At 37.0% G+C, this 24,585-nt stretch overlaps 1 protein-coding gene across 1 annotated transcript; it reads right to left on the minus strand.

Annotated features, from left to right (window-relative positions):
* Window positions 1–9,457: 9,457 nt before the first annotated feature.
* On the minus strand, window positions 9,458–22,843 carry LOC122827952 (GTPase IMAP family member 8-like; the record flags this gene model as incomplete). Its single annotated transcript, XM_044111091.1, has 7 exons — window positions 22,780–22,843; window positions 22,263–22,328; window positions 17,999–18,049; window positions 15,231–15,857; window positions 15,101–15,142; window positions 12,073–13,302; window positions 9,458–10,734 (listed from the first exon to the last, which is right to left on the minus strand). Coding segments are annotated over exons 2-7 (3,240 nt in total), but the record flags the coding sequence as incomplete, so codon positions are not given.
* Between the last annotated feature and the right edge of the window lie 1,742 nt (window positions 22,844–24,585).

Here is a 24,585-nt window from a genome sequence, read left to right on the forward strand (position 1 = left end):
TCCGGTAGTTTTTTGTTTGGTTTGGTGTTTGTTGGCATCATGCCTGTTGTGGAGGGAGGTGCAGGTTTAGAAAAGCTGACACGCCGACATGCTGTCAGTCATACCAACAGTGAACAGTTGGGTAGAGGAGGCAGCGTTAGCTGTTGGAGGAGCGGCTGGTTGTGATGGTGTGAAATCTGCTTCCTGTATGAATGGTGCGATCGTTATATTTCTAGATGATACATCTAAAGTGAGTGAGTTGGTTGAGAAGGGCGTTGTCATTCATGACACTTTGACTCCGGTTCTCCAGCTGGTTACTCCAGCTAAAAAGATTATAATTTCAAATGCACCCCCGTTTATTAAGAACGATCTGCTTGTTAAAGAATTATCACACTATGGACAGTTAGTTTCACCCATAAAGATGGTTTCTTTAGGATGCAAATCTGTGCTTCTTAAACATGTCGTGTGTCATAGAAGGCAGGTTTTTATGATCGTTAAGGAAACAGCTAATGAGCTTAACCTGTCCTTCAATTTTAAACTAGATGGTTTTAATTATAAGTGGATCACGCGGCCATTGATGGTTTCACGGTGGTCAGTGAAGGTCTTACTGTTGCTGGTTCTGGGGTTCCTGTAACTGCAGAGAAACAACCTGAAGTTCGATCTTCTCTGAATTGTGATCGCTCTGATGAACTTGATATCACTGTTTGTGAGATGAACCATGATCAATCTGTGAGGTTTTGATGCAGATTTGGGGGACAAAAGAGCTGATGAAGTTTTTTGCAACAGCTTTTGTGAGGATGACATGAGCTTGATGAGGATTTGTTGAAACTGTCCCAGAAAAGGAAGAATTCTGGACCTGCTAACAGCAGCACTAAAACTCTTAGAGCTAAGAGAGCCAACAGAGCAGAGAGCAGTTTAGAGTCTGACGGTGGTCTGTCGTTGAGCCAGGAGCAGCAGAGTCTGTATCCTCCTGCTGAAATTAAAAAGTTTTTACAAAAAACTAAAGGACTCAGGCTGATTAAGGTGGAAGAATATTTTCCAGATTTAAAACTGTTTATTGAATCCTCTCGGCCTTTAACAAAGAAAACTGGACATTTGGGAGACGATGTGTTAACAGACCAAGAAATCTATCGCTTAAAGAAACTGATTGTAAGGGTCAGATCCCAAGAAATTACTGCTGATGAAGATGAGGACGTTTAGAGACATATTTCATGTTTCTCTGTGTTTTTCGTTTGTTTCTTCATTTTCATGTGTGATTTTAAAATAGGCACATTAAATCTTAATGGTGCTAGAGATGAATTGAAAAGGGCTGAGTTGTTTAAATTTATAGCTTTGAAGAAAATTGATATAATGTTAGTTCAGGAAACACACAGCACTGCTGATAATGAGAGTGTTTGGAAGAAGGAGGATGGAGGGTTTTTTTAGTCACAAGTCCAGCTATAGTGGTGGTGTGGGGATTTTGTTTTCTAAGAATTTTTTGCCTATTTCTTGTGAAGCAGAGGAAATAATTGCAGGTAGTTTATTGAAAGTTAAAGCCAAGTATGAAAATGTGAATTTAGTTTTTCTTAATGTTTCTGCTCCAACTAAGGGGGCAGATAGAATTTTACTGTTGAATATTTTGGAAGACACTGTAAATGAATCTCCTAGAAGGAGCTTCTGGGAAAATGTTCTAATCTATAGGATGATTGTAAAAACTCTGAATCAAACCAAACTGAATGGACGCAGCGACACAGTGTGGAGGACTCATTTTTCTTTACCACCTGGAATTAAGCCTGAATGGAAATCTATGTATTTATTTTGTGATGTATTTTTTTTTGTTTGTTTTTTGTCACGTAGTTTGTGATACTATGTTGATTATTTATTGAAAATAAATGATCCATTTCTCTGTCTCTGTGTGTGTGCGTGTGTGTGTAGGTGTGGGTGTGTGTGTGTGTGTGCGTGTGTGTGTGTGTGTGTGCGTGTGGGTGTGTGTAGGTGTGTCTGAGTCTCTCCAGGTTGAATTTATTCTCTGTGGTTAACTTTATTTTTTGTGATGTCACAGATTTTTGCTTTTTTCAAGAGTCACATAGTGAGCAAATGATGCGTCCTTTTGGAAAACTCAGTGGAGAAATGAGAAATGATTTCTGGTTTTCTCATGGTTCAGAAAGGTCAGCAGGGGTCACTGCTCAGAAAGTGACCCTAATGGACAGAATATTAATCCTGAATGGCAACAACAACATTGTACTTCTTGTCAATGTATATGGACATAATTCAAACCCTGAAAATGATTTTGATTTTTTACTTGATGGATTATAATCTAGTTTTCTATACTGGTTATCAAAATACCCAAATGGTTTTAATGGGAGGAGATTTCAACACTGTTTGAATAGTTCCCCAGATCGATGGATCCGAGTTAATAATACTTCTTATCCTCCTTTATACAAAATGTAATCTCATAGATATATGGAGAGTAAGTAATCCAGTTTCTAGAGATTATACTGGTCTAATAAGAATCATCTGTTTATTATTCTTCAAATGTGACACTAAAACTGTTTTATGCTGTGAGACAAAGCAGCTGGTTGGGAGCAGAAGCTCAGAGTTTGGTGCTTTTAATGACTAAATAAGTTCATATTTTTCTTTTAATCAATTCTGTGAATTAATTAGAAAAGCAAAAAGTATCTTCAGTAAAAATGTGAAGCATCATATTCAGAGTTTGGTTCTCATTTTCATAATAACTTAATATCTTTATTTAAAAGCTGTTCAGACAAAACAGATCAAATGAACCAAAACAACCAAAAAGCAAAAACATATTTTTCAACTATTGATATTTAATAACCAAATGTCAGTAAGTCATATTAGAGCTAATCATATCCACACTGATTTATTTTATAAAAGTAAAGTTATGGTTATGTAATACACAACATACATCAGTTTTAATAATGAGTTCAAAGTGTCACCTTCATACTAAATGAACAACAAAAGGTTCCTGAATAGATTATTGCTGATGGCAAAGTTAATATTGTTCATCTAGAATGAGAGTCTGAATTCATAGTTTGTTTTAGATTCTGACTTTAAAAACTGTTTCTAAAAATCCAATAGAATATTTAGGATCTGTTTCAGATACGGTTTAAAAAGTGAGATGTTTATGTTTGGTAGATAATTTCTGAAATGTGTTGAGGCTGGAGGTTCTGTTGGTTCTTTAGGTCATGGAATCTGACCTGAACTTCCAGAGCCACACAAAGACAGTTACAAAGTCGGCCTTCTATCACCTGAAGAACATTTCCAGGATTAAAGGACTAATGTCTCAGCCAGATCTAGAGAAACTCATCCAATGAGTCGATGAGGTCAATGAGGGGCGTTGTCTCAATGCTTTACAGCAGGGGTCCCCAAAGTTGGTCCTGGAGGGCCGATTGCATCCTGCACATTTTAGTTCTCTCCCTGGTGGTACTAACAACCTTTTCAGCATGTCAGTGTTCATCTTAGGCTTTCTAACAAGTCATTATTTGATCCAGGTGCATTGAACCAGGGAGAGACTAAAACCTGCAGGATGGGGTCAGTGAGGTCCGTCGTTGTTTCAATGGTTCACATGATGGTTTCTGGGCATGAATGATTTCTTAGGACTTTCTTTCAACCAAGACTTTCTTCTTCTTGCTCTTCCTTAAAGGTCAGATTGGAGCAGTGTTTGACTAATCAGTGTTCTGCAGCTCCTCCAGAGTCAACACGATCCTCCTGGCTGTTTCTGTGATGGTGGACGTCCATGTCCGGGTCTCCAGCTGGTCCTTCTGCTCTCCGTGTCCAGATGACGGATTGATCAGAACTCTGGGAGATCTTCAAAGATTGGTTCGTTGTTATAGAAGCAAACTTGCTTTAAACAGAACCTGGACCTCCCCCACCTGTTGCTGGGTTCCTTGGGTTCCTTCATGCTGCTTGTTCTCTGATGTTCTCTAAGACAACCCTGGTCCTCCAGCCACGCTGCCTGCATGTTTTAGTGCTTCTTTGCTTCAGCCCAGGAGATTTCCATTGATGTTTGCTGTACTATACTGAGGTAAAGCAGGGAAACATCTAAACCATGCTTTGAGGTCTGGGTTTGGGAAACGCTGCTCTAAAGAACCTCTGGGACCAAAACCCAAACAACTGCAGTTGAGCTCTGTTTAAATTACACACACCTGAACTATCTGAACAAGTTAGGTAACTTCTGAAGTCAATTGGTTGGACTGTTTGCTTAGGAGAGTAAAGATGTCTGAATAAACATTCACGTCACATTTCAGCTCTTCTGTATCTTTTCCCTCCTCACAACCACTTTGTGCTGATCTGTCACATAAAGACCCAACCATTTACACTGAAGTCTGTTGAAATGTTCAAGAGGTATGAATACATCAGCAAGTCACCGTGTTTGTTAAATTCTTTAGTTGAAAGATTATAGTTGAACATTACCACTTCTCACAAAACAAAATATTTATGAAATTAAAATAAATCTGTATGTTGGGATGTGCTGTAGTGGCGCAGGGGCCCACATAAGGAGGCCTCAGTCCTCGACGCGGCCGTCGCAGGTTTGATTCCCGGCCTGGCGACCTTTGCCACATGTCTTCCCCCTTCTCTCATTACCCACCTTCCTGTCAATTAACTATCAAATAAAGGCCACTAGAGCCACTAAAACCTTAAATAAATGAAAATTAAAAATTAAAATAAATCTGTATGTTGTTACGCAATAGCCAGCGTAACAACATAACTCATAACTCCCAAGGACTGACTACTGACCAGCTCGCCGTCTAACAGGTCCGGAGACTCTCTAAACCTTTGACGTTCCTCCACACACATGACAGTAAGCAGCTGATCCATTACCATAGCAACGGAACACATGAGGTCAGAGCAGCTGATTCATGGGAGAACTCTCTGGAAGGAGCTGGCCTTTAGAACTACTTGTGTTTTGGGCATTTTATAACTGATTTTAACAAACCATTGTTACACACAGGATTAATGTGTCAATTTTTAAATAAAGCTTAATGGAAATTTCCCAATAAAAGCCCCAATATCTCTGCAGAGTGCAGCTACCGTAAGCGCCGCAATAATATCAGCCTATATTATCTTTTCCTCTCAGGTTATGGCACTGGCTTGCGCAGCAAGCCAGTGCAATGGCATTAACCTTTGACCTAATGATATTAAATAGGACTATCAGAACACCATATCTGTAGTTCTAACTAACACTCAGTTAAAACAGAGCTTCCATTTAAAACTACTGCCTGTTTAGGCCAGTAAATAAGAGATTTAACTCAAACACTGTTAGGCTTTGGATTAGTGTGGGCATTTAATATGAAGCTTATGTTTATATTTCAAAATAAAAGCCTTCATATTGCCCTCAGGTTAATGCATCGCCTTACGGCGATGCAATAATATTAGAATGCTTTATATTCTTCTCTCAGGTTAGGGATCTGCCTTGCGCAGCAAGGCAGATCATTAAGATAATACTTTTACCTTAAATAAACTATTAGCTATTTTTCTTACTTATTAGTCATTTTAAATATACTGAATTGAGTAAGTCAATTACAGAAAACATTCAAATGATACTCCACATGCTATTGGCAACACTTAGGTAAAGATATGTTTGGCCTGCTTTGATCAGAAAAAGTAACTGCTTAAAACTATTAGGATTCCATCTCTCCCTGTGTTTCATTCTCATGACAGTTGAGCTGCTGTTTAGAACTACAAAGACTGAAGGTTAGAACTACAACATGGTGGAACTGTCAGTTACTACAGAGGAGGACTGAGCTGGCCTTTAGAACTACTTGTGTTTTGAGCATTATAGAAACGATTCAACACATTCACTGTTACACATGGGATTAGTTTGACCATTTCTTATGATGCTTACTGAAAATTTCAAAATAAAAGCCTCAATGATATCATTCTGCATTATCTGGTTCTCTCAGGTTAGGGATCTGCCTTGCGCAGCAAGGCAGTTCATTAGCATTAGCCTTTTAGCTTAAATAAGCTATTACCTATTTTTCTTACTTATCTGCCATGTTTAGCATACTGAAGGAATTAAGTAAATGACAGAGAACATTCTAATAATACCCCACATGCTACTGAAAGTATTTATGCTTACATTAGCATATTTGCACATTTTAGCTAATACACTTGCTTTATCATACTGAATGTTGCATGTCCAGCTTACTTAACATTCTTGTGATTCTCCACATGCTATTGATTACATTGCAGCTTTCTTTAGCATCGATGCTAATTCTTAGCATCAGAACGCTGGGTCCAAACCGATGGGCACACTTTGGCAGGCCCCAGTTAAATTTCTTCAGGAATTTTCTAGTTTCTGTTTACTGTGGTTGTTTCTGCTAACATCGAGGATATTTGTACATGCCAATTTTTTTTTTTTTTTTTGTGAAACTTTTATTGAGTAGATATGCGCTGATCTGGTGGTTTTGTTTTGTTTTGCTCTGTTCTATTTGTGTTGTTTATTTTATTTTATTTTATTTTTTATTTTATTTTTGGCGGGAGAGGTTGTATCACGGGCGTAGGTTTGGGTATGGACGGTGGTGACACGTCACGACCGATATTCAAGGGATATAAAATAGTCCCGACCAATTTTTGCCATATTAATTTAAAAAAAAAAGATATGTATTTTTTTAACAAAAACAAAATAAATAAATGAAAATGTACATTGATTAGTTTAATATTTCAATATACTACGCAGTGGTAGCATTCATTTTAAAATTCGCTGTTATGAACTATGACGACCCATGCCGCTATTGGCTCAAAGAACGTGGATCTACGTTCTTTGATTGGCTGCAACAGGCGGCGGCCAGCTGGACACACGCGGAACGGAAACTTGGTCCATGGAGATGAAAGTGAACGTGTCTCCTTCTGAGTTTGACATTTATTATGAGTCTCTGAGACCAAAAGAGAAAAGGACGACAGACATTAGAAGTTATTTCGCTACCTCGGCTGTAAGTACAGTGAGTGAACCCATAAGTTAGATATCTATCACGTTTGTTGTATAATCAGTAGATCCAGAGGATATTTCTTTTGATCTTACTTGTAATGTTTGCTGAATTTTGAAAAGGAAAAAGTAAAGTGTTCTTGAACTGATCTGCTGAGTATGACTGTATCATACTGCCCCCCCCCCTCCCCCACTGGTCAGTAAGTTGTAAGGTCCCACCAAAACTTAGACCAAACCTACGCACTTGGGTTGTAAACATGTGTGTTCTAAAATAATAAAAACTTTTGTAAGAGCCAAAAATGTTAGTTTGAACATTGTTTATTTTGTGTATGCCGTTTGCATATTTAGATATTGTCTTTACAGTAAAGTTTTATTACTATGTTTTTTGTAAAAAAGCGCCGCCTAAAGGACACAATTGTAAATATATAGAAAGTGCGGTGTCACTTACAGCAGAAAGAAAGAAAGTTGGATGTAGTGTGGTCGCTTAAACTCTACACAGTTTTTGACCGTTAACTTTTGGAATGCTGTGCAAGACTAAATAGTTCTCATGTAATGTCAAAGAAAAGTAAAGTTCATTGTTCATCAGAATCTGTGTGGAATAGTAAGTATTGTTAATTATTTAATGCACAAGAGCATATCAACGAACAGAAACGCGTCAATTAAGAGCTAAGCTAACCAACACTAACAAAGAAAAAAAAATTTAACCTAATTGATCAATATAGTGGCTTTACACCAAAACAAACAAGCAGCCATTACAACTTTAATAACATAAATCATTAAACATAATCAACTTTCTATTTTAATTCAAACAACTTCTTATAAATGCGACAGACTGGCGACCTGTCCAGGGTGACCCCGCCTCTTGCCCGGGACGCAGCTGGAGAGGAACCAGCAACCCTCCTGACCCCATTAGGGAAGAAGGTGTTCAGAAAATGGATGGATGGATGAAACTTCTTATAATAATAATCTGAGGTTAATTCTATTCACCATTCATTGTGTTATTCATTTCTTGATCTGCTCTTTATTACATCAACTCTTTGTATGATCATCAGTAAATCACAGTACAAAAATCTAATTTTTATAATCATTAACAAATCAAAATGCCAGAATACATTTCTTATAATCAATCAGTAATTAAAAGAATATATTTTTTAATCAACAATAAATCAAAATGCAAGATTATTTATGTCTCTCAGGCCTTTATGATCTGTTTTCTGTATATTCCTGGAAAGATCTCACCACTCTGTCAGTTTTCACAACATTAACAGATTAGACTTCAAAGGAAACGGATATTCTGAGGAACATCTTGCTTCTTCTAATTCAGATTTTTCATGTTTTTTAAATCAATAAACTAAAAATGACAGTTGATGCATAAACATCATTCATCATATGTTAATTTTATAAAGTAGAATTAAATGCAAATCTTTTTATTCTTAAATGTATAAAACTAGAAACTGAAAGGAACATCACATTTTAGTCATTTTTGCATTTTTCTCAATTTCTTTAGATATCATCGCTGATCATTTAATTGTTTTCAATTTCTTAACACAAGTTATTTTATTTTCCTTTTTTCTCTTCGTCCTCCTGGCCCATAAACATCTTACTATAAATTTTACAAATAAAACAGGGACAATGTTTGTCTACCTGCTGTAACTCTGTTTTATGTTGCTCTATCAGAGATTTAATCTCTTTTTCATGTTTCTCCTTGAACTCATTAAACTCTTCAGCTTGTTTTCTGGCCTCTTCTTCTTTCTTTCTCTCCATTTCCTGCATTTCTTTCTTATATTTTTCTTCCAGTTGTTTTCTCTCTTCCTCCTCCTGTTCTCTTCTTTTTTTGTTGTCTTCTTTGATTTTATTTTCATATTCTTCTTTTTCTTTATCAAATTTCTCTTGAAGCTTTTTTAGTTTTCTTTGCTCCTCCTCTTGCCTCTCTTCATCCTCTCTCTGTCGTTTTTCCCACCACTTCTTCCTTTCTTTGTCCCATTCTTCTCGTCTTTCTTCCATCTCTTTTTTTTTCTCTTCCAGTTTTTGGTTTATTTTCTCTTTTTCTTCTGATTCTAATCTGATTTGTTCCTCTAAATCTTTTTGTTTTCTTTCCCACTCCTGCTGTTGTCGTTCTTCCTCCTCTTTTCTTTTCTTGTCTTCTTCTTCTCTTTTTTTCTGTTCTTGTTTTCTCTGCTCTCTCTCCATTTTAATATTTTCCTCCATTTCTTTCAATTGTCTTTCTCTCTGTTTTCTCTCCTTTTCCATCTCTTCATGTTTTATTTCATCATCTTTCATTTTCTTTTCCAGTTTCTGTTTTTCTTTGTCTAATTCTTCTTGAATCTTTTTCATTTTATTCTGTTTTTCTTCATTGTCTTGTCGTCTTTTTTCCCACCACTCGTTTCTTTCCCTCTCCATATTTTCTTTTTCTCCTTCCATCACTTTTTTCATCTCTTCCAGTTTTTTGTCAATATTTTCTTTTTCTTCTGATTCTGATCTGATTTTTTCCTCTAAATCTTTTCGTTTTTTCTCCCACTCAAACTGTTGTTTCTTTTCTTCCTCTTTTCTTTTCTTTTCTTCTTCTTGTCTAATTTCTTGTTCTCTCCATCTTTGCTCTCTCTCTGTATTGATTCTTTCTTCCATTTTTTTAAGTTCAGTTTTCATTTTCTCCTCTTTTTCTTTTCTTTGTTCTTCATCCTCTTTCAGTTTATTTTCATATTCTTCTTTTTCTTTATCAAATTTCTCTTGAAGCTTTTTTAGTTTTTGTTGCTCTTCCTTCTCTCTCTCTTCTTCCTCTCTTTGTCGTTTTTCCCACCACTCTTTTCTTTCCTTCTCACGGGTTTCTCGTTCTTCTTGCATCTCTTTTCGGTTCTGATCCAGTTTTCTGTTTATTTTCTCTTTTTCTTCTGATTCTGATCTGATTTTTTCCTCTAAATCTTTTCGTTTTTTCTCCCACTCTTCTTGTTGTCGTTCTTCCTCCTCCTTTCTTTTTTTCTCTTCTTTCTTTCTCTCTTCTCGTTCCTTGCTGATTCTTTCTTCCATTTCTTTTAGTTGTTCAGCTTTTTCTTTTCTCTCTCTTTCAATTTCTGCTCTTCCTTCCTCCATTCTTTTTTCCATTTTTTCTTTTTCCTCTTTATGTTTTCTTTCCATCTTCTCCTTCATTCTCTCCATCTCTTCTTCTTTCTCCTTCAGGATTCTCTTCATTTCTTTCTTTATAGCAGCTTCGGCCGCCTGCAGCATCTCGTTGGTGTAGAAACTTCCTCCATTTTCTTTCACCATGTCATCAATTTTTCTGATCAGATCTGTGACCTGAGATCGGTTCTGATCATTATAGTTATTGATCACATGGAATCTTCCTCCACAGTCAGAAATCAGCTTCTTACAGGAATCATTACAATGTTCAATAAACTCACTAACTGGTGTTTTATCATGTTCCAGTTTGTCTCCTCCAGTAAAAAGGATGATGGTGAATTTTTCAGAATCTTTCCCAAAAACGTCCTTGATATGTTTTAATGTCTCTTTCTCCTCTGGTGTGAATCTACTCATCCCTAAAACCAGCAGGAAAACATGAGGACCAGGAGCCAAGAGACTCATACATTTCACCAGTTCTTCACTAACTTCTTCATTTGATAAACTGCTGTCAAACAGACCAGGAGTGTCGACCACAGCAACAGGACGACCGTCCACCTGACCAAAGGCTTTCTGACAGCTTTTAGTCACTGTGTCTTGAAATAAACTGAATTTGAACTCCTGTTTTCCCAGGATGGTGTTTCCTGATGAGCTCTTCCCACAGCCAGTTTTCCCGATCAGAACGATCCGGAGACAATCTGGGTTCTGTTCTTCAGTGTCTGTGAAGAAGAAAACTCAAAATAAGAATTATATTTAAAGGCTACAATAATTATGATATTCACAGTTATTGTTAAGATAGTTTTTGTTGCAATAGTAAGAAATTCAGATAAAAGAAATTAAAAACCTATGAATGTCTCCAGTTAATGTTAAAAATAAAAAAGCCTGAATATGCTTTGGACTTTTGTTTTTCAATATAGCAATTATTTCATTCAGCCACAAATCATTATTTAAAAAAAACTGCTTTGTTGATGTAATTTATTACATTTGTAAAACTTAATGGTATTGTAATCTCTAGAATGGTGCATGGTGTTGAATCGGTTGGTTTTTTAGTGCCTACAATTAAAATTAATATTGGATTAACATGTTAAGCCTTTTAGTTCATGAAAGATAGACAGATACAAAAATCTACTCAGTAATTATAAGAAGAGTTTTCAAAATATTTTCTATTTATTCTCTGAATAAGTATAATATTTAAAGCATTTCTCTTTTTTCTCTTTAGAATATACTCTTTTCAAAATCTCTTACATTGTCATTTGAAAGACACTTTTTTAATTTCCTATTATTAGATTTGGCAAAAAAAAAAAATTAAAATTAACAAACATCATCAATTACAATGATGTTGAAAACTTTTAACAAGATCTGCAAAAGTAAACTTGATTTCAAATACATCATGATGTGTTTGAAACCCATATGCAGCAGACTGAGATGACGAGTAGTATTGCAGATAAAATGGAAAAAAAACCCGATAAACCAGAAACTTAGAAAGATCACAGAGAACCAAGACACCCATAGCAGAATAAAAATTAGAAATCCAAGGAAAAGGGATGTCAGGATACTGATGGAGGTATAACAGGATTTAACAGGGAAACCAAATCAGCAAAGAGTGAATGTGGAACAAAGAAACAACTGATTTACTGACTGTAGGACTGAGGACAGACTGAGAGAAAGTGGCACAAGGGAACAGGAAATGAATCTAACATTAAAGAATGGGTAGACATAAGAAACATTATTGAACTAGAGTAACTACACACAGAAAATAAACATGATAAACTAGAATCACTTAGAAAGATCTGAACTAAAGTAAAAACAGGTTGACCTAATCAAAGAAAGAGACGAAAGAACAGAATAACAATGAAACCAGAATCAATAAATCAAATCCAAAATATAACATAAAGAAACTCAGGATCTTAACAAAATGTCTGTTATTGAAAAGCAAGAGTTGTGAAACTACTTTAACTGTAACACAATTTCACTAATTTAAACTATAAACTGATTTCATAAAACTGTTCTATTAAACAAAACATTTGAAGTTTTGTTAACATTAAAAATTGATTTACCTGTGAGAGCAGTGTTTGTGTTAAACTTCTTCAGTTCTACTTGCAGCTGCAGTTTTTCCTCCATTTGGCCCCATAATAATGTTTTAGTTGTATAAGATGAACCTTTCTTCCTGTCAGAAACATTTTTCTCCAGCGTCTCCATCAGTTCTCTGACCTGCCGTCTGTCTCTGATGTCCAGAACAAAATATCTTCCTCCACAGATCTGGAGGAGATCCTGGATGTCTCTGCTCTCCTTTATAACGTCACCAACATCTTTATCTGCAGCATCAGTCTCTGTGGTGAAGAGGATGATGGTGAAGTCATGGACTCTAGAGCTGAATGTGTCCTGGATGGTGTGTAACTCTCCCTTGTCTTCATCAGTGAGGGGACCCACAGGTAGGACCAGGATGAAGGCGTGGACACCCTCAGGATCACAGAGGGAGACACACCTGAAGGATTCCTCCATCACTTCCTGCTGAGCTTTTCTGTACAGTGAAGACATCTCCAGAATAGAAACCCAACGGCCGCACACCTCTCCTTCGTTCCTGACGATGTCTGAAGGGTTGGAGTCCAAATGAAGTTCTGTCTGACCCAAAATGACCTTCGCTAGCGAGGTTTTCTCTGCGTTTCTTGTCCCACACAGAACCAGGTTCAGAGGTTTCATCTGTTTGGACCTGCTGGTTTCTTCTCTGAAGGTCAGATATGTTCCTCTGTTCTCCTCTATGATCGTCTCAATCTGCTTCATTATCAAACTGCGGTCATTAGTATTCATGTTGTAGCATCTTTCCTGAACCATCCTGATCAGGTCACTGACAGAGGAACTTTTTTCACTGTTGTTTGTTAAAATGACCATTGAGTGTCTGAAGGCATCTTGATCAAACAAACTCAGGATGAACTTCAGAGTTTCTCTGTTTTTTTCTTTAAAGTCTGAAGGTTTCATCACCAGCAGCAGCAGAACATTTGGTCCAGGATAACAGAGACTCACACATTTCTTCACTTCTCTCTGGATTTTCTCCTCAGTCAGACTGAACATGTCAGGAGTTTTTATCACTGTTACTGGTTTTCCTTTCCACTCTCCACTGGAGGCCACACTGTGTTTGCTTTGGGGAACCTTTTGTTTGGTTTGGGAAAAAATTTGTTTGGTTTGGGAAAACATTTGTTGGTGAAATTCTTCCACTCCAATAATCAAGTTACCAAGTTTGGTCTTTTTTTCCTCATTTTTCCCCAACATCACAATCCTAAAACCAGAAGCTGCAACACAGAGAAAATTAAGAAATAACACAATTATTCACATATCACCTCATAATCATCAAAGATGAACAGTTGAGATGACAAATGTTTATAAAATCATATTTTGTTTCTTGTTGTCGGGTTGTATTCACATTCTTTTCAGACAACAACACTTTAACATTCTCTTACAGTGAAGCATGAACCACACCTCAGGTTTTCTATGAGTTTACTCAGTCATTTTGTTTCTTCTCTGCTGTTCCAGGTTTGTGCTGTGATATTTTGTTATAAAGAGCAAAAACAATCCAACCATTTTCTCCAACTTCAGACTGAAAGTGTTGGAGAAGGTTGTCCTTCAACTCCGGACCTTTGGTATTACTGAAGAATTTCAGTCTGGGTTTAATAAGCAAATCAGTAGTAAAATGCTCTTTTAAAAGTTTTAAACACCATTTTAACTGATACTGAATAAGAAGGATTTGGATATTTTCATTCTCTTCAACCTCAATGCATAGAAACCATAGATCAGGGAGATCTAGTCCAGTTCTCAGAACCTCCATCCTGCAGCTTTCAGGTGTTTCTTTGTTCCAACACACCTGAATCAAATGAACGGCTCGTTAGCAGGTCTGTTCAGAGCCGATCCTGGTCTGTTGGAGTAAAGATGCTTCTAAAAGTTACAGGACAGACTTGAGCAACCTGCCGTAGATTCTGGCATCTTTATCTGTCAGATAGAAAAACTTAGTTGGGATCAAAGGGACTTCAATCCATTTTTTTATTCCTAACTAATGAACAGAAGTTTTACATTCAGGCTGGGAGATAAATATATATTCCTGAAATATATATGCTCTCTTATTGGGTCCCTCAGGAGTTCAGCCTTGGATCACTTCTTTTTTGGATTTATATCCTTTTGGACTTAATTTTCAAAAAACTATGGGATTCAGTTTTGTTGCTATGCAGATGACTTGTAGCTCTACCTAATGCTGAAATGAACATTTAAAAAACCTCTAAAGGCCTTTCTGGACTGCCAAGAGGATGTAAAGACCTAGACTGTGAACATTTTGCCACTGATCTCTATGATCACAATCCTGATTTATAACAAACCCTCTGTGAAAAACTTGGCTGTGATTTTCAACATTTGAGTTTTGACAAACATGTTAATGTCATTAAATCTAATTTCTTCCATCTTTGGCTCCTTGCACAGGAGAATCCATTCCTCTCCTTCATAAACTTGGAGAAACCTGTACATGCCCTTATTGTTGACTTGACTGTTATAATCTTTTTCAGGTGTCAGTCTGTTATTATTTCGTTTGCTGGTCCAAAATGCTGCAGTTACTAACTATCCCCAGGTTCAGATTAAAGCTCAGAGATCAGACCTTTGCAGTCGTTGTACTAAACCTTTTTAACAGATTTTTCTTCACATCAGGACTTTAGACATTTATAAATTATGTCTAAAAACACATTTTAATTTCTTGGCTTTTAAACCAGACTGATTTCTGATACATTACTGGTGTTGTTTATTCTTAGGCTTTTTAATATTTTATGTTTCTTGTTATTGTTATTTTGATTGGACAGAACTGTGATCAATGAAAATGAGCCTTAGAAATAAATTTGACTTTGCAAACTGAGTCCAAACAGATTCTTTCTGTGACAAGATGACATGTTGTAAGAGTTCATATATGGATGTTTTTCTGTTGGTTCTGGTTTCTCTCCACTGTTAAAAACATGCATGTTAGGTAATAAATAAATTACTGATGAGTTTGTACATAAATGTGTTTTGTTTCTCTTTGCTGCTGTGTAATCAGGCCTCTTCAGTAAATTTACTCACCTTCAGATGACAGATGAGTTTTGGGTGTTTTTCCACTGAGACCTTTAGAAACAGGAAGTTATTGCATATCAGTTTGCAATACAAGAAATGATTTGTCTCAAAGTTTTATTGATATTATTTCTTCACTTACCAGCAGATGGATCATCAGAACCTGTTGCTGGTTTTTCTCTCTGGTTCTGATGAGAATCTTCAAAGCTGCTTCTTGCTTCTTTAAACTGTTTATATCTCACATGTTCTCTGTTGTTCTTTTTTACAATTTGACCAAACCGAGTCAGCAGCTCTGGAAGGTCGATGTCCTCCATCTTACTGCGTCTGTATCTACATTTTCTGATCAGTTCCTTAATTAGAGCCTCATTTATAGAAACTGGTAAAGGGTTGAAGCGGTTCTGTGGTTTGGGCTTCAGAATCAGTACAAATGAATGATCAAATGATCGATCACTAAAGGTTTCAAGGACTCTGTAGATCCTGTTTTTCTCCTCTTCAGTGAAACTTTCAGGCTGAAGAACCAACAGGAACACATGAGGACCAGGAGCTGAAGCTGCAGCACAATCTATAATAAACTCTGTCAGACTGTCTGCTGTGGAAAACTGAAGATCTGGAGTGTTGATAACAGCTATTTTCATGTTTTCCACTTTTCCACTGATTCTCACACAGGACTGAACTTCATAGTTCAAGTCATCCACTCCCAGTATGAAGTTTACCACTGAGTTCCTCTGGTACCAGTTGCTTCCCAGTAGAACCACTCTGAGCTCAGACACTGAAATTATAGAAACAGAAAGTTAATGACGGTTCACTGAATTAGAAAAATGTCGTAGACATTAAATTAGGATCCGACCCTGGACAGTTTTCCCATGTGGACATTTTGGAGCTTTTCTCCTGTATAATATTGAACTTATATCCAAACTGATACAGAATGTTATTCATGTGTTGTTTATGTTTGTATGTTGTTTTTCTATTAAAAATATACAAATATATATGATTATTGAAAATTATTATTAAATATCATCTACATTATATTGCATTATATCATTTCCTTCCATCTTAAACAGGCAATACAAGTCGTGTAAACTTACTTTTACGTTTACACACTTTGTGACTCTGTATTGATCCTATATTAGGTCACTGTAAAGTTACATTACTGGTAAACCAGCAGTCAGCTCCACTCTAGTCAAACTGTGTTACAATCGTGGCTAGACTGGCTTTGTTCCTGAGAGATATCAAATTTAATGAACCAAAAGAGAGATGTCAGTCAGACAATAATCATAGTAATCATAAAACGCTCCATATTAATTTCTGCCACAACTAGCACTGATGATGAAAGTAAATAATCAATTGTTCACAATGTTGCAGGTCAATAATACACTTTTCACATCAAAGATCCAAATAATACATTTTATAAAAACCTGGCTGAGTTAGCAGATAATTCTGCTTTGCCTCTGTTACAAACTCTGTTGCCAGATAAATTTCCACCTTAAATCACAGCCAAGGTGTTATTTCATGTCACTGCTCTCACTGAAGAGAACAGCGTAGATGGGAGGCAGCAGCTGCCACATGGACTACATGAGCTGAAGAACATGGATATATATATATATATATATATATATATATATATATATATATATATATATATATATATATATATATATATATATATATATATATATATATATATGGGAAACATTTTGAATCTTCAAGGCAGTCGTGAATCAAATCACCACACATGGATGAAGTAGGAGATTTTGTACATGAAAGTTATTCTAGAGTAGACTTCTAGATTTTGCAACTGAATCAACAAAGGATCTTGTAAATCACAGTCAACACAACAGCTAGAAGAAGAAGCTGCAGATGTTGGCTTGAAGACAAGCAAGTGATGCTACCTTGCTGGATCAATGACTGGGTGAGTTTAGATAGTTGATTATAAATGCCGATCTAATGGTGAGAAAAAACTGACCTACTTCCTGATTTCCACTTTTGAGTCCAGATCATCAAACCAATCTAAATATTAGTCAGTAAACACACAAAGCATTTTTATATTAATTTGTTTATTATTAAGGAGAAGATAATCTACATGGCCCTGTGTGAAAGCGTGATTGTAAACTCTATTAAAACCTAATATAACTGAGGTTTTATCTCTTCAGTAGGACCTGCCTGTCAATGTAAAGACACTGAAAGATCTTTCATGATTGAAAGAAATTCAGGAACAAATGAGAAAGAAAGTAACAGATCTATTGGTCTGGAAACGGTTAAAGAACATTTTTATAAGCTCTGGGGCTCCAGTGGTTCAATCATTGTCCATGTTTTCTCCGGTCATGGAGAAAACATGATGATGGTTCAGGACCAGGAAGACTTGCTGTGATAAATGGAATCATGAATTATGGATTCTGCTGTCAACCAGCTTGGTGATCTCAAGCTGAAAGTCCACAAATGAATGACTGAAAAAAGAAAAGTGAAGACTTTGGAGTGGCCTCTACCATTACGACCATGACAACGAGCTCCTGGTGGCCAAAAGGGAAAGTGAGAGAGAGAACTGTGGAGAAAAACCCTCACCAGCAGTCCATCATACAAGCTTTGGATAAATATTGTTATTGGTATCAGTTATTGATCAAATGAGTTTTAGTATATCGGCATATTGGATATTGACCAAAAATCCAATATTGTGCATCCTTAGTATCAACCTTCCAGACTCTCAGGTTTTCTGGTTCTGAAAACTTCCAGAAAACTGAAAAACAGTTTTCTAGACTAAAACCTGCCTGCTTAAATCTGCCTCTACACAACATGAATGACAAGTTCAGCATTAATCAGGGAAACTAAAACATTTGTACATTTCAGAATAGATGGACAAATCTGGCTGGTTTTAGATGCAAGGTAGAAATTAGAAACTTGAGAAGTTAAACTCACTGTCAGGTGGTAGAAAGTCATAACTTCTTCTTCGTTGTACAGGCCTCCCATCTGACAAGACACAAAAAACAAGAGACAACATAATATATTAGATCATACTGAGCAGCATTTCAGGTTTGAACATAATGGGAACAAAAGTTGTTTGAACTTTATATTTTATTTTATTATATATTTTTTGGTTTGGGAAAATTCCTTCACGGTTCAACACAGAGGATCATCTTTAATATCCTCCTATTATTTAATGTTGAAGGGCAGGAAGGAGGCCGGCAAGTGAAAATTAACATTTTACTTTACAAAAGGAGAAAAGGCAAAAACTGAAGTCCAGGGGTCTATTCAAAGTAAAGTACACTGAAAACACAAGACAGGATGATCTGACAGAACAATCTGACTGACATATTAATTCAATATATATATTTTTTTACCAGTTGATTAATAAACAAGAAACAAGTAGTTGATTAGAAACTGGATGCAACTGTAAGAAATGACAAGTAACTGAATCTAATCTGTGGAAAAGGGAAAATCCACTGGGATTATGGGAAACAAAGAAAAATGTAAATGAGACAAAAACAAAGCAAAACAGGAGAAATTATCAAATTCACTTAAAAATGGAGATGAGAGAAAACAGAAGGACAAGCAGAATAGAGAACAACAACTAGAGCTGAACAAAGAAACGCAACATTAAAGTCCTACAACTAATCTAAAACCCACAGAATGAATTCAACATGAAAAGCAAAAGACTTACAAAACCAAAAATAAAGAAAAACACAAGACCAAAGTCAGAGAGTTCATAAGCAGTTTTGGATGCTTAGCACTGACAGACAAACTTAGCTATCTATTATAGAGCTGTGAATCTTAAAGGCCCCAACAGTCCCCAAGTACTCGGTGTCGCACAATAAAATGCCCGGTGGAAACAGTGTTCACATCAAACTGGTTTTCATGTGACTGATAAAGTTGAGAATAAGGATTATATGAGTTCATAGTGTAACGACCAGTGATGTCAGTAACGCGTTACACATTAACGCGTTATTGACGTCACTGGCTACGGGTTGGTGGACGATTAAAACATTCATCTCTGAGTGAAGATTTTAGATATCCACTGATTTTACCAAAAAATAGCCATATCACTCATCTTATTTTGTCCTACTGTCACATTCAGGTAGGTCATCAAGGCAGAGGTCAAACCCAGATGCAGATCAGGATAAATGGGTTTTGGATAATTGGCTGCAGTAGGTTGGTGGCTCAGATGATTCATAAATGTGTGCAGTGCAGGAAGTTAAGACGACCAGTGGAAGAACAGCTTATGGTTGAGCTTCCAAAGGAACGTTTGGAAGCATGTGATAATTGAAGACTGTGATGATCACGTTGGACCTGAATCACCTACATAAAGGAAAATAAAAGAGAAATTAACCCGTCGAGACTGGCTGATTAATTCAAGTACTGGGGAGCTGCTACATGATTAGCTGCTACATGATGAGCTGCTACATGATGAGATGCTACATGATTAGCTGCTACATGATTAGCTGCTACATGATGAGCTGCTACATGATTAGCTGCTACATGATTAGTTGCTACATGATTAGCTGCTACATGAGTAGCTGCTACAGGATGAGTTGCTACATGATTCGCTGCTACATGATTAGCTGCTACATGATGAGCTGCTACATGATTAGCTGCTACATGATTAGCTGCTACATGATGAGTTGCTACATGATTAGCTGCTACATGATTAGCTGCTACATGATGAGTTGCTACATGATTAGCTGCTACATGATTAGCTGCTACATGATTAGCTGCTACATGATTAGCTGCTACATGATGATGAGTTGCTACATGATTAGCTGCTACATGATTAGCTGCTACATGATGAGTTGCTACATGATTAGCTGCTACATGATTAGCTGCTACATGATTAGCTGCTACATGATTAGCTGCTACATGATTAGCTGCTACATGATTAGCTGCTCTAGGCTGCAGTTGGGATTTCTTGTTTGCTGCTGAACAAAATCATTTAGTGGATAAAACAAACATTATTTTTACATCAACTTCTAATTTATGAGAAACTTCTGTTAAAATCATTTGAAGGCTCAGAATCAGTCCGGTACCGGTACCGGTCCACATTCTCAGGGGAGAAAGACTCACCTGGTTTAAATTACATTTTAGCTATTGGAGTAACGCTTAGGAGAAATGAATTTAATCAAAGGATTAAAGCAGTAGGACGCTGCGCTGCTCCAGGCAGCGGTTCTCTGTCTTTGCCGGGTGAACCGACATGTTACTGCCATTCTCTGTCCCGCACTGAGAGGTGAGTTAAGGCTTTGTAGATGGAGAAGAAACAGAGCTAGGCGCCCAAATAGTTCATCAAACTATCTAGTTCTCATTAGGATTGTGTGAAATAAAGGAATTTGTCACAAGAGAATTTAAGGTAATCAGTACGCTCGAGTTTGAAGACCCAACCTTCTGCGGACAGTTCATCTGAGTATGTGGGGGCCTTAAGTCTGGTTCACACGGCAATTCATTTAAGAATTGTCGGCCGATCTCTGTGACCACACAGAGCTGATAAAAGTACAACAGGTTCAATAGTGTTGCCACCATTATTTACCTAAACTGCCTTAACTCTCCTGGGCCTGAAGTCACCAGAGCTTCACTGGTTGCCACTGAATGGTTTTCCACTAAACCATTACAACATCACAAAGCTGGTGGATATTCAAGACTTGGCACTCCTCCACTTTCTGCTTGAGGACGCCCCAAAGATGTTCTATTGGGTTTAGGTCTGCAGACATGCTTGGTCAGTCCATCACCATCCAAGTCCAGGTGATGGACTTGGACTTGGCCAGTCCACCTGGACTTGAGTGGTCTCAGATGACCACTCTAAGCGGTGGTCGTCTTAGAGGTGTGTTTGGGGTCGTTATCTTGCTGGAACATGCTCTGTGATACAGTGAATATTGGAGTTTATGAAATGTAACTCCCCATCATCTGCTGCACTCCTGCAGCCCCAGATCATGACACTCCCACCACCATGCTGCATCACTGTAGGCATCTCACACTTCTCTTTGTTCTTCTCACCTGACAACTGCCACACCTGCTAATTGACCAAACTAATTGATCTTGGTCTCATCAGACCATCAGACCTGGTTCCAGTAATCCTTGTCCTTTATTGACATGTCTTCAGCAAACTGTTTGCAGGTTTTCTTGTCTATAGACTTCAGGAGAGGCTTCCTTCTGGGGTGACAGCCATCAGACCAAGTTGATGTAGTGTGTGGCGTTTGGTCTGAGCACTGACAGGCTGACCTCTGACCTCTTCAACCTCTGCAGCAATGCATTTTTATAGACTTCTATAGCAGTTGTTTAGGTCCAGAAAACACTTCATTCTGTCTTTCATTCACATTCTGATGTGAATGAGCAAAGAAATCTGTGGTATGTTTTCCCCTGAGTTACATCAGCCTGACCTGACATTGCTGCAGCTCCTGATCCTGGTTTGGTCTTTGTGAAGCAGATAAAGCCAGGATGAACTGATGAACTGATGGCACTATGTAAAGCCTGGCTTTATCTGTGATCCTGGATTTCTGAATCCTACTTTTGTACAGCAACAATCCCAACTATCATTAGACACACAGATCACATGACAGAGGCACAGAAAGGTTGGTATAAATACCAGAGGATCCAAACACCAGCTGCTGTTTGACAGAACAACCTGTCCACTGCCTGGTCAGGTTATGAGCCAATGAGTCAAAGACACACATGGATCCTGGAAAACCTGAATCTGTACCAGGTCAGCAACTCTGAGAGTCTTTATTGCTCCATAAGTCTGTGGAAAACCATATTTGAAGCCACAAATCTCCATCAAATTATGGATCATACCAAGAAGATCCTCTATGTACACTGAACTTCCTCAGCCAGATAATAAACAAGACTGGATCTGGATACTGACTCAGAAAGAATAGTATTAGTAGTAGTTAAAACGTTTCAACATTTTATTTAATAAATAGTCATATAATATTTTTCATACATGTAATTTATAGCATTGAGAAGGAAAACTGCCAGATAATGCTGCAAAATGCAAATTAGATTAATAGAGACTGACTTGGAGTGTCATAAAAACATCAAACAAAACATTTAACAAAACCAGATTCACAAAACAACAATAAAGAAACAAAACTAGCAGAAATGAACTCATTTCATCACAATATCTGAACCCACTGAGTTCAACCACTAGAGGGCAGCAGCGGCTGAATGATCCCACTTCCTGTCTACAGGAAATGTTACTCACCTGATGTCGCCATGATGTCAGTGAGCAGAAACTCTACAGGCTCTGGTTTTTCTGATCTTAAATCATCTGCAAAATAAAAAAAATAATTATTATTTAATGTAAAAAATAAATAAATAAAATAAATAAATAAAATCTAGTGACTCCAACCAACTCCAGGAAATATGACTGTTTCTCTACTTCCTGGTCTGACAGCTTGTTGTTGTCAGGTAACATCTGAGTTTTAAACAAAACTATATTTAGGTGTAAAGTTATCATCTGTATGTCTGCTGTATAAATATCTAACAAAAGGCTCAAACAAAGTAACGGGTCGGTGTTCAGAAGGTTCTGGGCCCAGAACGGGTGGAGCCGATTCAAAATGGAGGCGGCTGAGTGACGAACTGCAGAGAATAAAATGTCTGGATTCCTTCCTGCTGCTTCACCAACATGATCCAATCTGAGCTGAAAACCTGGTGATCATGTTTCTGAATGTGAAATGATCCAAAAGAACCAAACAGAGACCAGCTGACCGTCTGCTCACCTTCAGTCTGTTGGTATCGATCCGTCCTGAAGGTTCAGGAGAGAAAACCTGCTGATCAACTGGTTTTAATCCAGGAGTTCAACTGGTTTTAGTCTCAGTCTGGATCAGAGCTGCTGCTGCTTCACGGAGTCGCAGTTGAAAGAGAAAGTAAAAAATCAGAAGTTGCTGTTCCTGTTTTACTGCTGAAGAAAATCAGGCAGAGCCAACATGTTTCTACATTCATCAGTTTAAAAAAAAACTTAAGCAGATTATTAGATTATTAGTTTCAGCAGCATGTTTAGCTGTTTTAGTTTATTTCAGTATTAAAATGTTTAGAATGCTCTAAAATGCAGATTTATTTTTTATTTTTAATCCAACTTTTGGTGCAGGTTTTATTCTCCTTTTATGAATCTGTATCAATTATTTTCCCTCTGAATAAATTATAGATGTTCAGATGGAAATATTTAAATTAAAACAAAAGTGAATAGAGTAGAACTGTAATAGAACAAACTCCAGTCAAATATCATGTCGCTGTAAATCAAAATGTTTATTAGTGAATTTAGTTTCCTGTTTGGAAAGAAACGTTAACGTTAGTTTCACTTCACTGTCACTGAATCTACTTCATAGTAGAAATTGTCATGTTTTGCGGTGGTGGAGGTGAGGCAGAAACGCAAATGGACCGGAATAATTGTAAAATAATGAATTTAATGGAACAAACCAGAACACAGGGAACAGGACGACGGAGTGACGAGACGTAGACGAGGATCCGACAAGACACAGAGACACAGGTGACACTAAATACACATAAGGTAATCAGGGAACGAGACACACCTGGGAACTAATCAAAGGGAGACAGGACAACATGGAGACTCAGAGACACAGGAAACTAGAAATAAATACACCAAAAAACATAGAACCTGACAGAAATAAAGTTGATTGATTGAAAGATCTGACATAAAATATTGTAACGTTTGTAAATATTCTTTACAAATACATTTTTCTACACATATAGATTCTTATTGATGCACTAAACTAGTTTTTATAAGTTTATAACATATTTATGACTGAGATTTGTTCTACAACTAAACAGCATTATGAATTTTTACAGTGAATTAAATGGTTGTTGGTTCAATTCCTCTGTCTGTGTGACTCTTCACTCACCTCACTGCAGGTGGGGGTCAGAGGTCGGGGTGGCTCAGTAGCCTCTGTCAGATTAGAGTCAGTGGAGTTAATAAGACTTGTTGCTATAAAACTAGAAAACTGTTTATAATTTACTAATGAAGAACTGATGAGGCCAGAAACAAAACATCATTATTAATGTAAAAATATCATGATAACTTGTCATATCATTTCATTTTAAACTTTAAAAGCCAGTTATCATATAAAAATAATCTTAGTTTCAGATAGTAATATACATTTAATTTGGTTTAACTGCAACCAGCCTGGTGGATCTTATGACTTCAGTTCTCCAGGTGTGGAGATGCCATCATTATTATTATTATTAATAATAATTATTATTATTATTATTATTATTATTATTATAGAAAAACTCAGAGATTCACACGACGCCTTAAAGTTGAAGCTGCACTGAAGGACCAGAAACTAAAAGCTCAGTTTGATCTGAAAAGGTTTTTAAATGAATAAATGGAGTCATGATTTGAAAATAGATTTTAATCTTTATCAAAACTTTTTCCTGATCTGAAAGAACAAGAAGTAAATCTGGTAAACACGTTGGTAGAGCGTCCAGTGTGTCCAGTAATAACTCCAGTGTCCAGTTTGTTCCACCATCAGGAACCTCCGAGGAACCAGAGAAGTTCTGAGCAGAGT

This window comes from Gambusia affinis, linkage group LG03 (assembly GCF_019740435.1).
Source record: "Gambusia affinis linkage group LG03, SWU_Gaff_1.0, whole genome shotgun sequence".
Taxonomy (NCBI): domain Eukaryota; kingdom Metazoa; phylum Chordata; class Actinopteri; order Cyprinodontiformes; family Poeciliidae; genus Gambusia; species Gambusia affinis.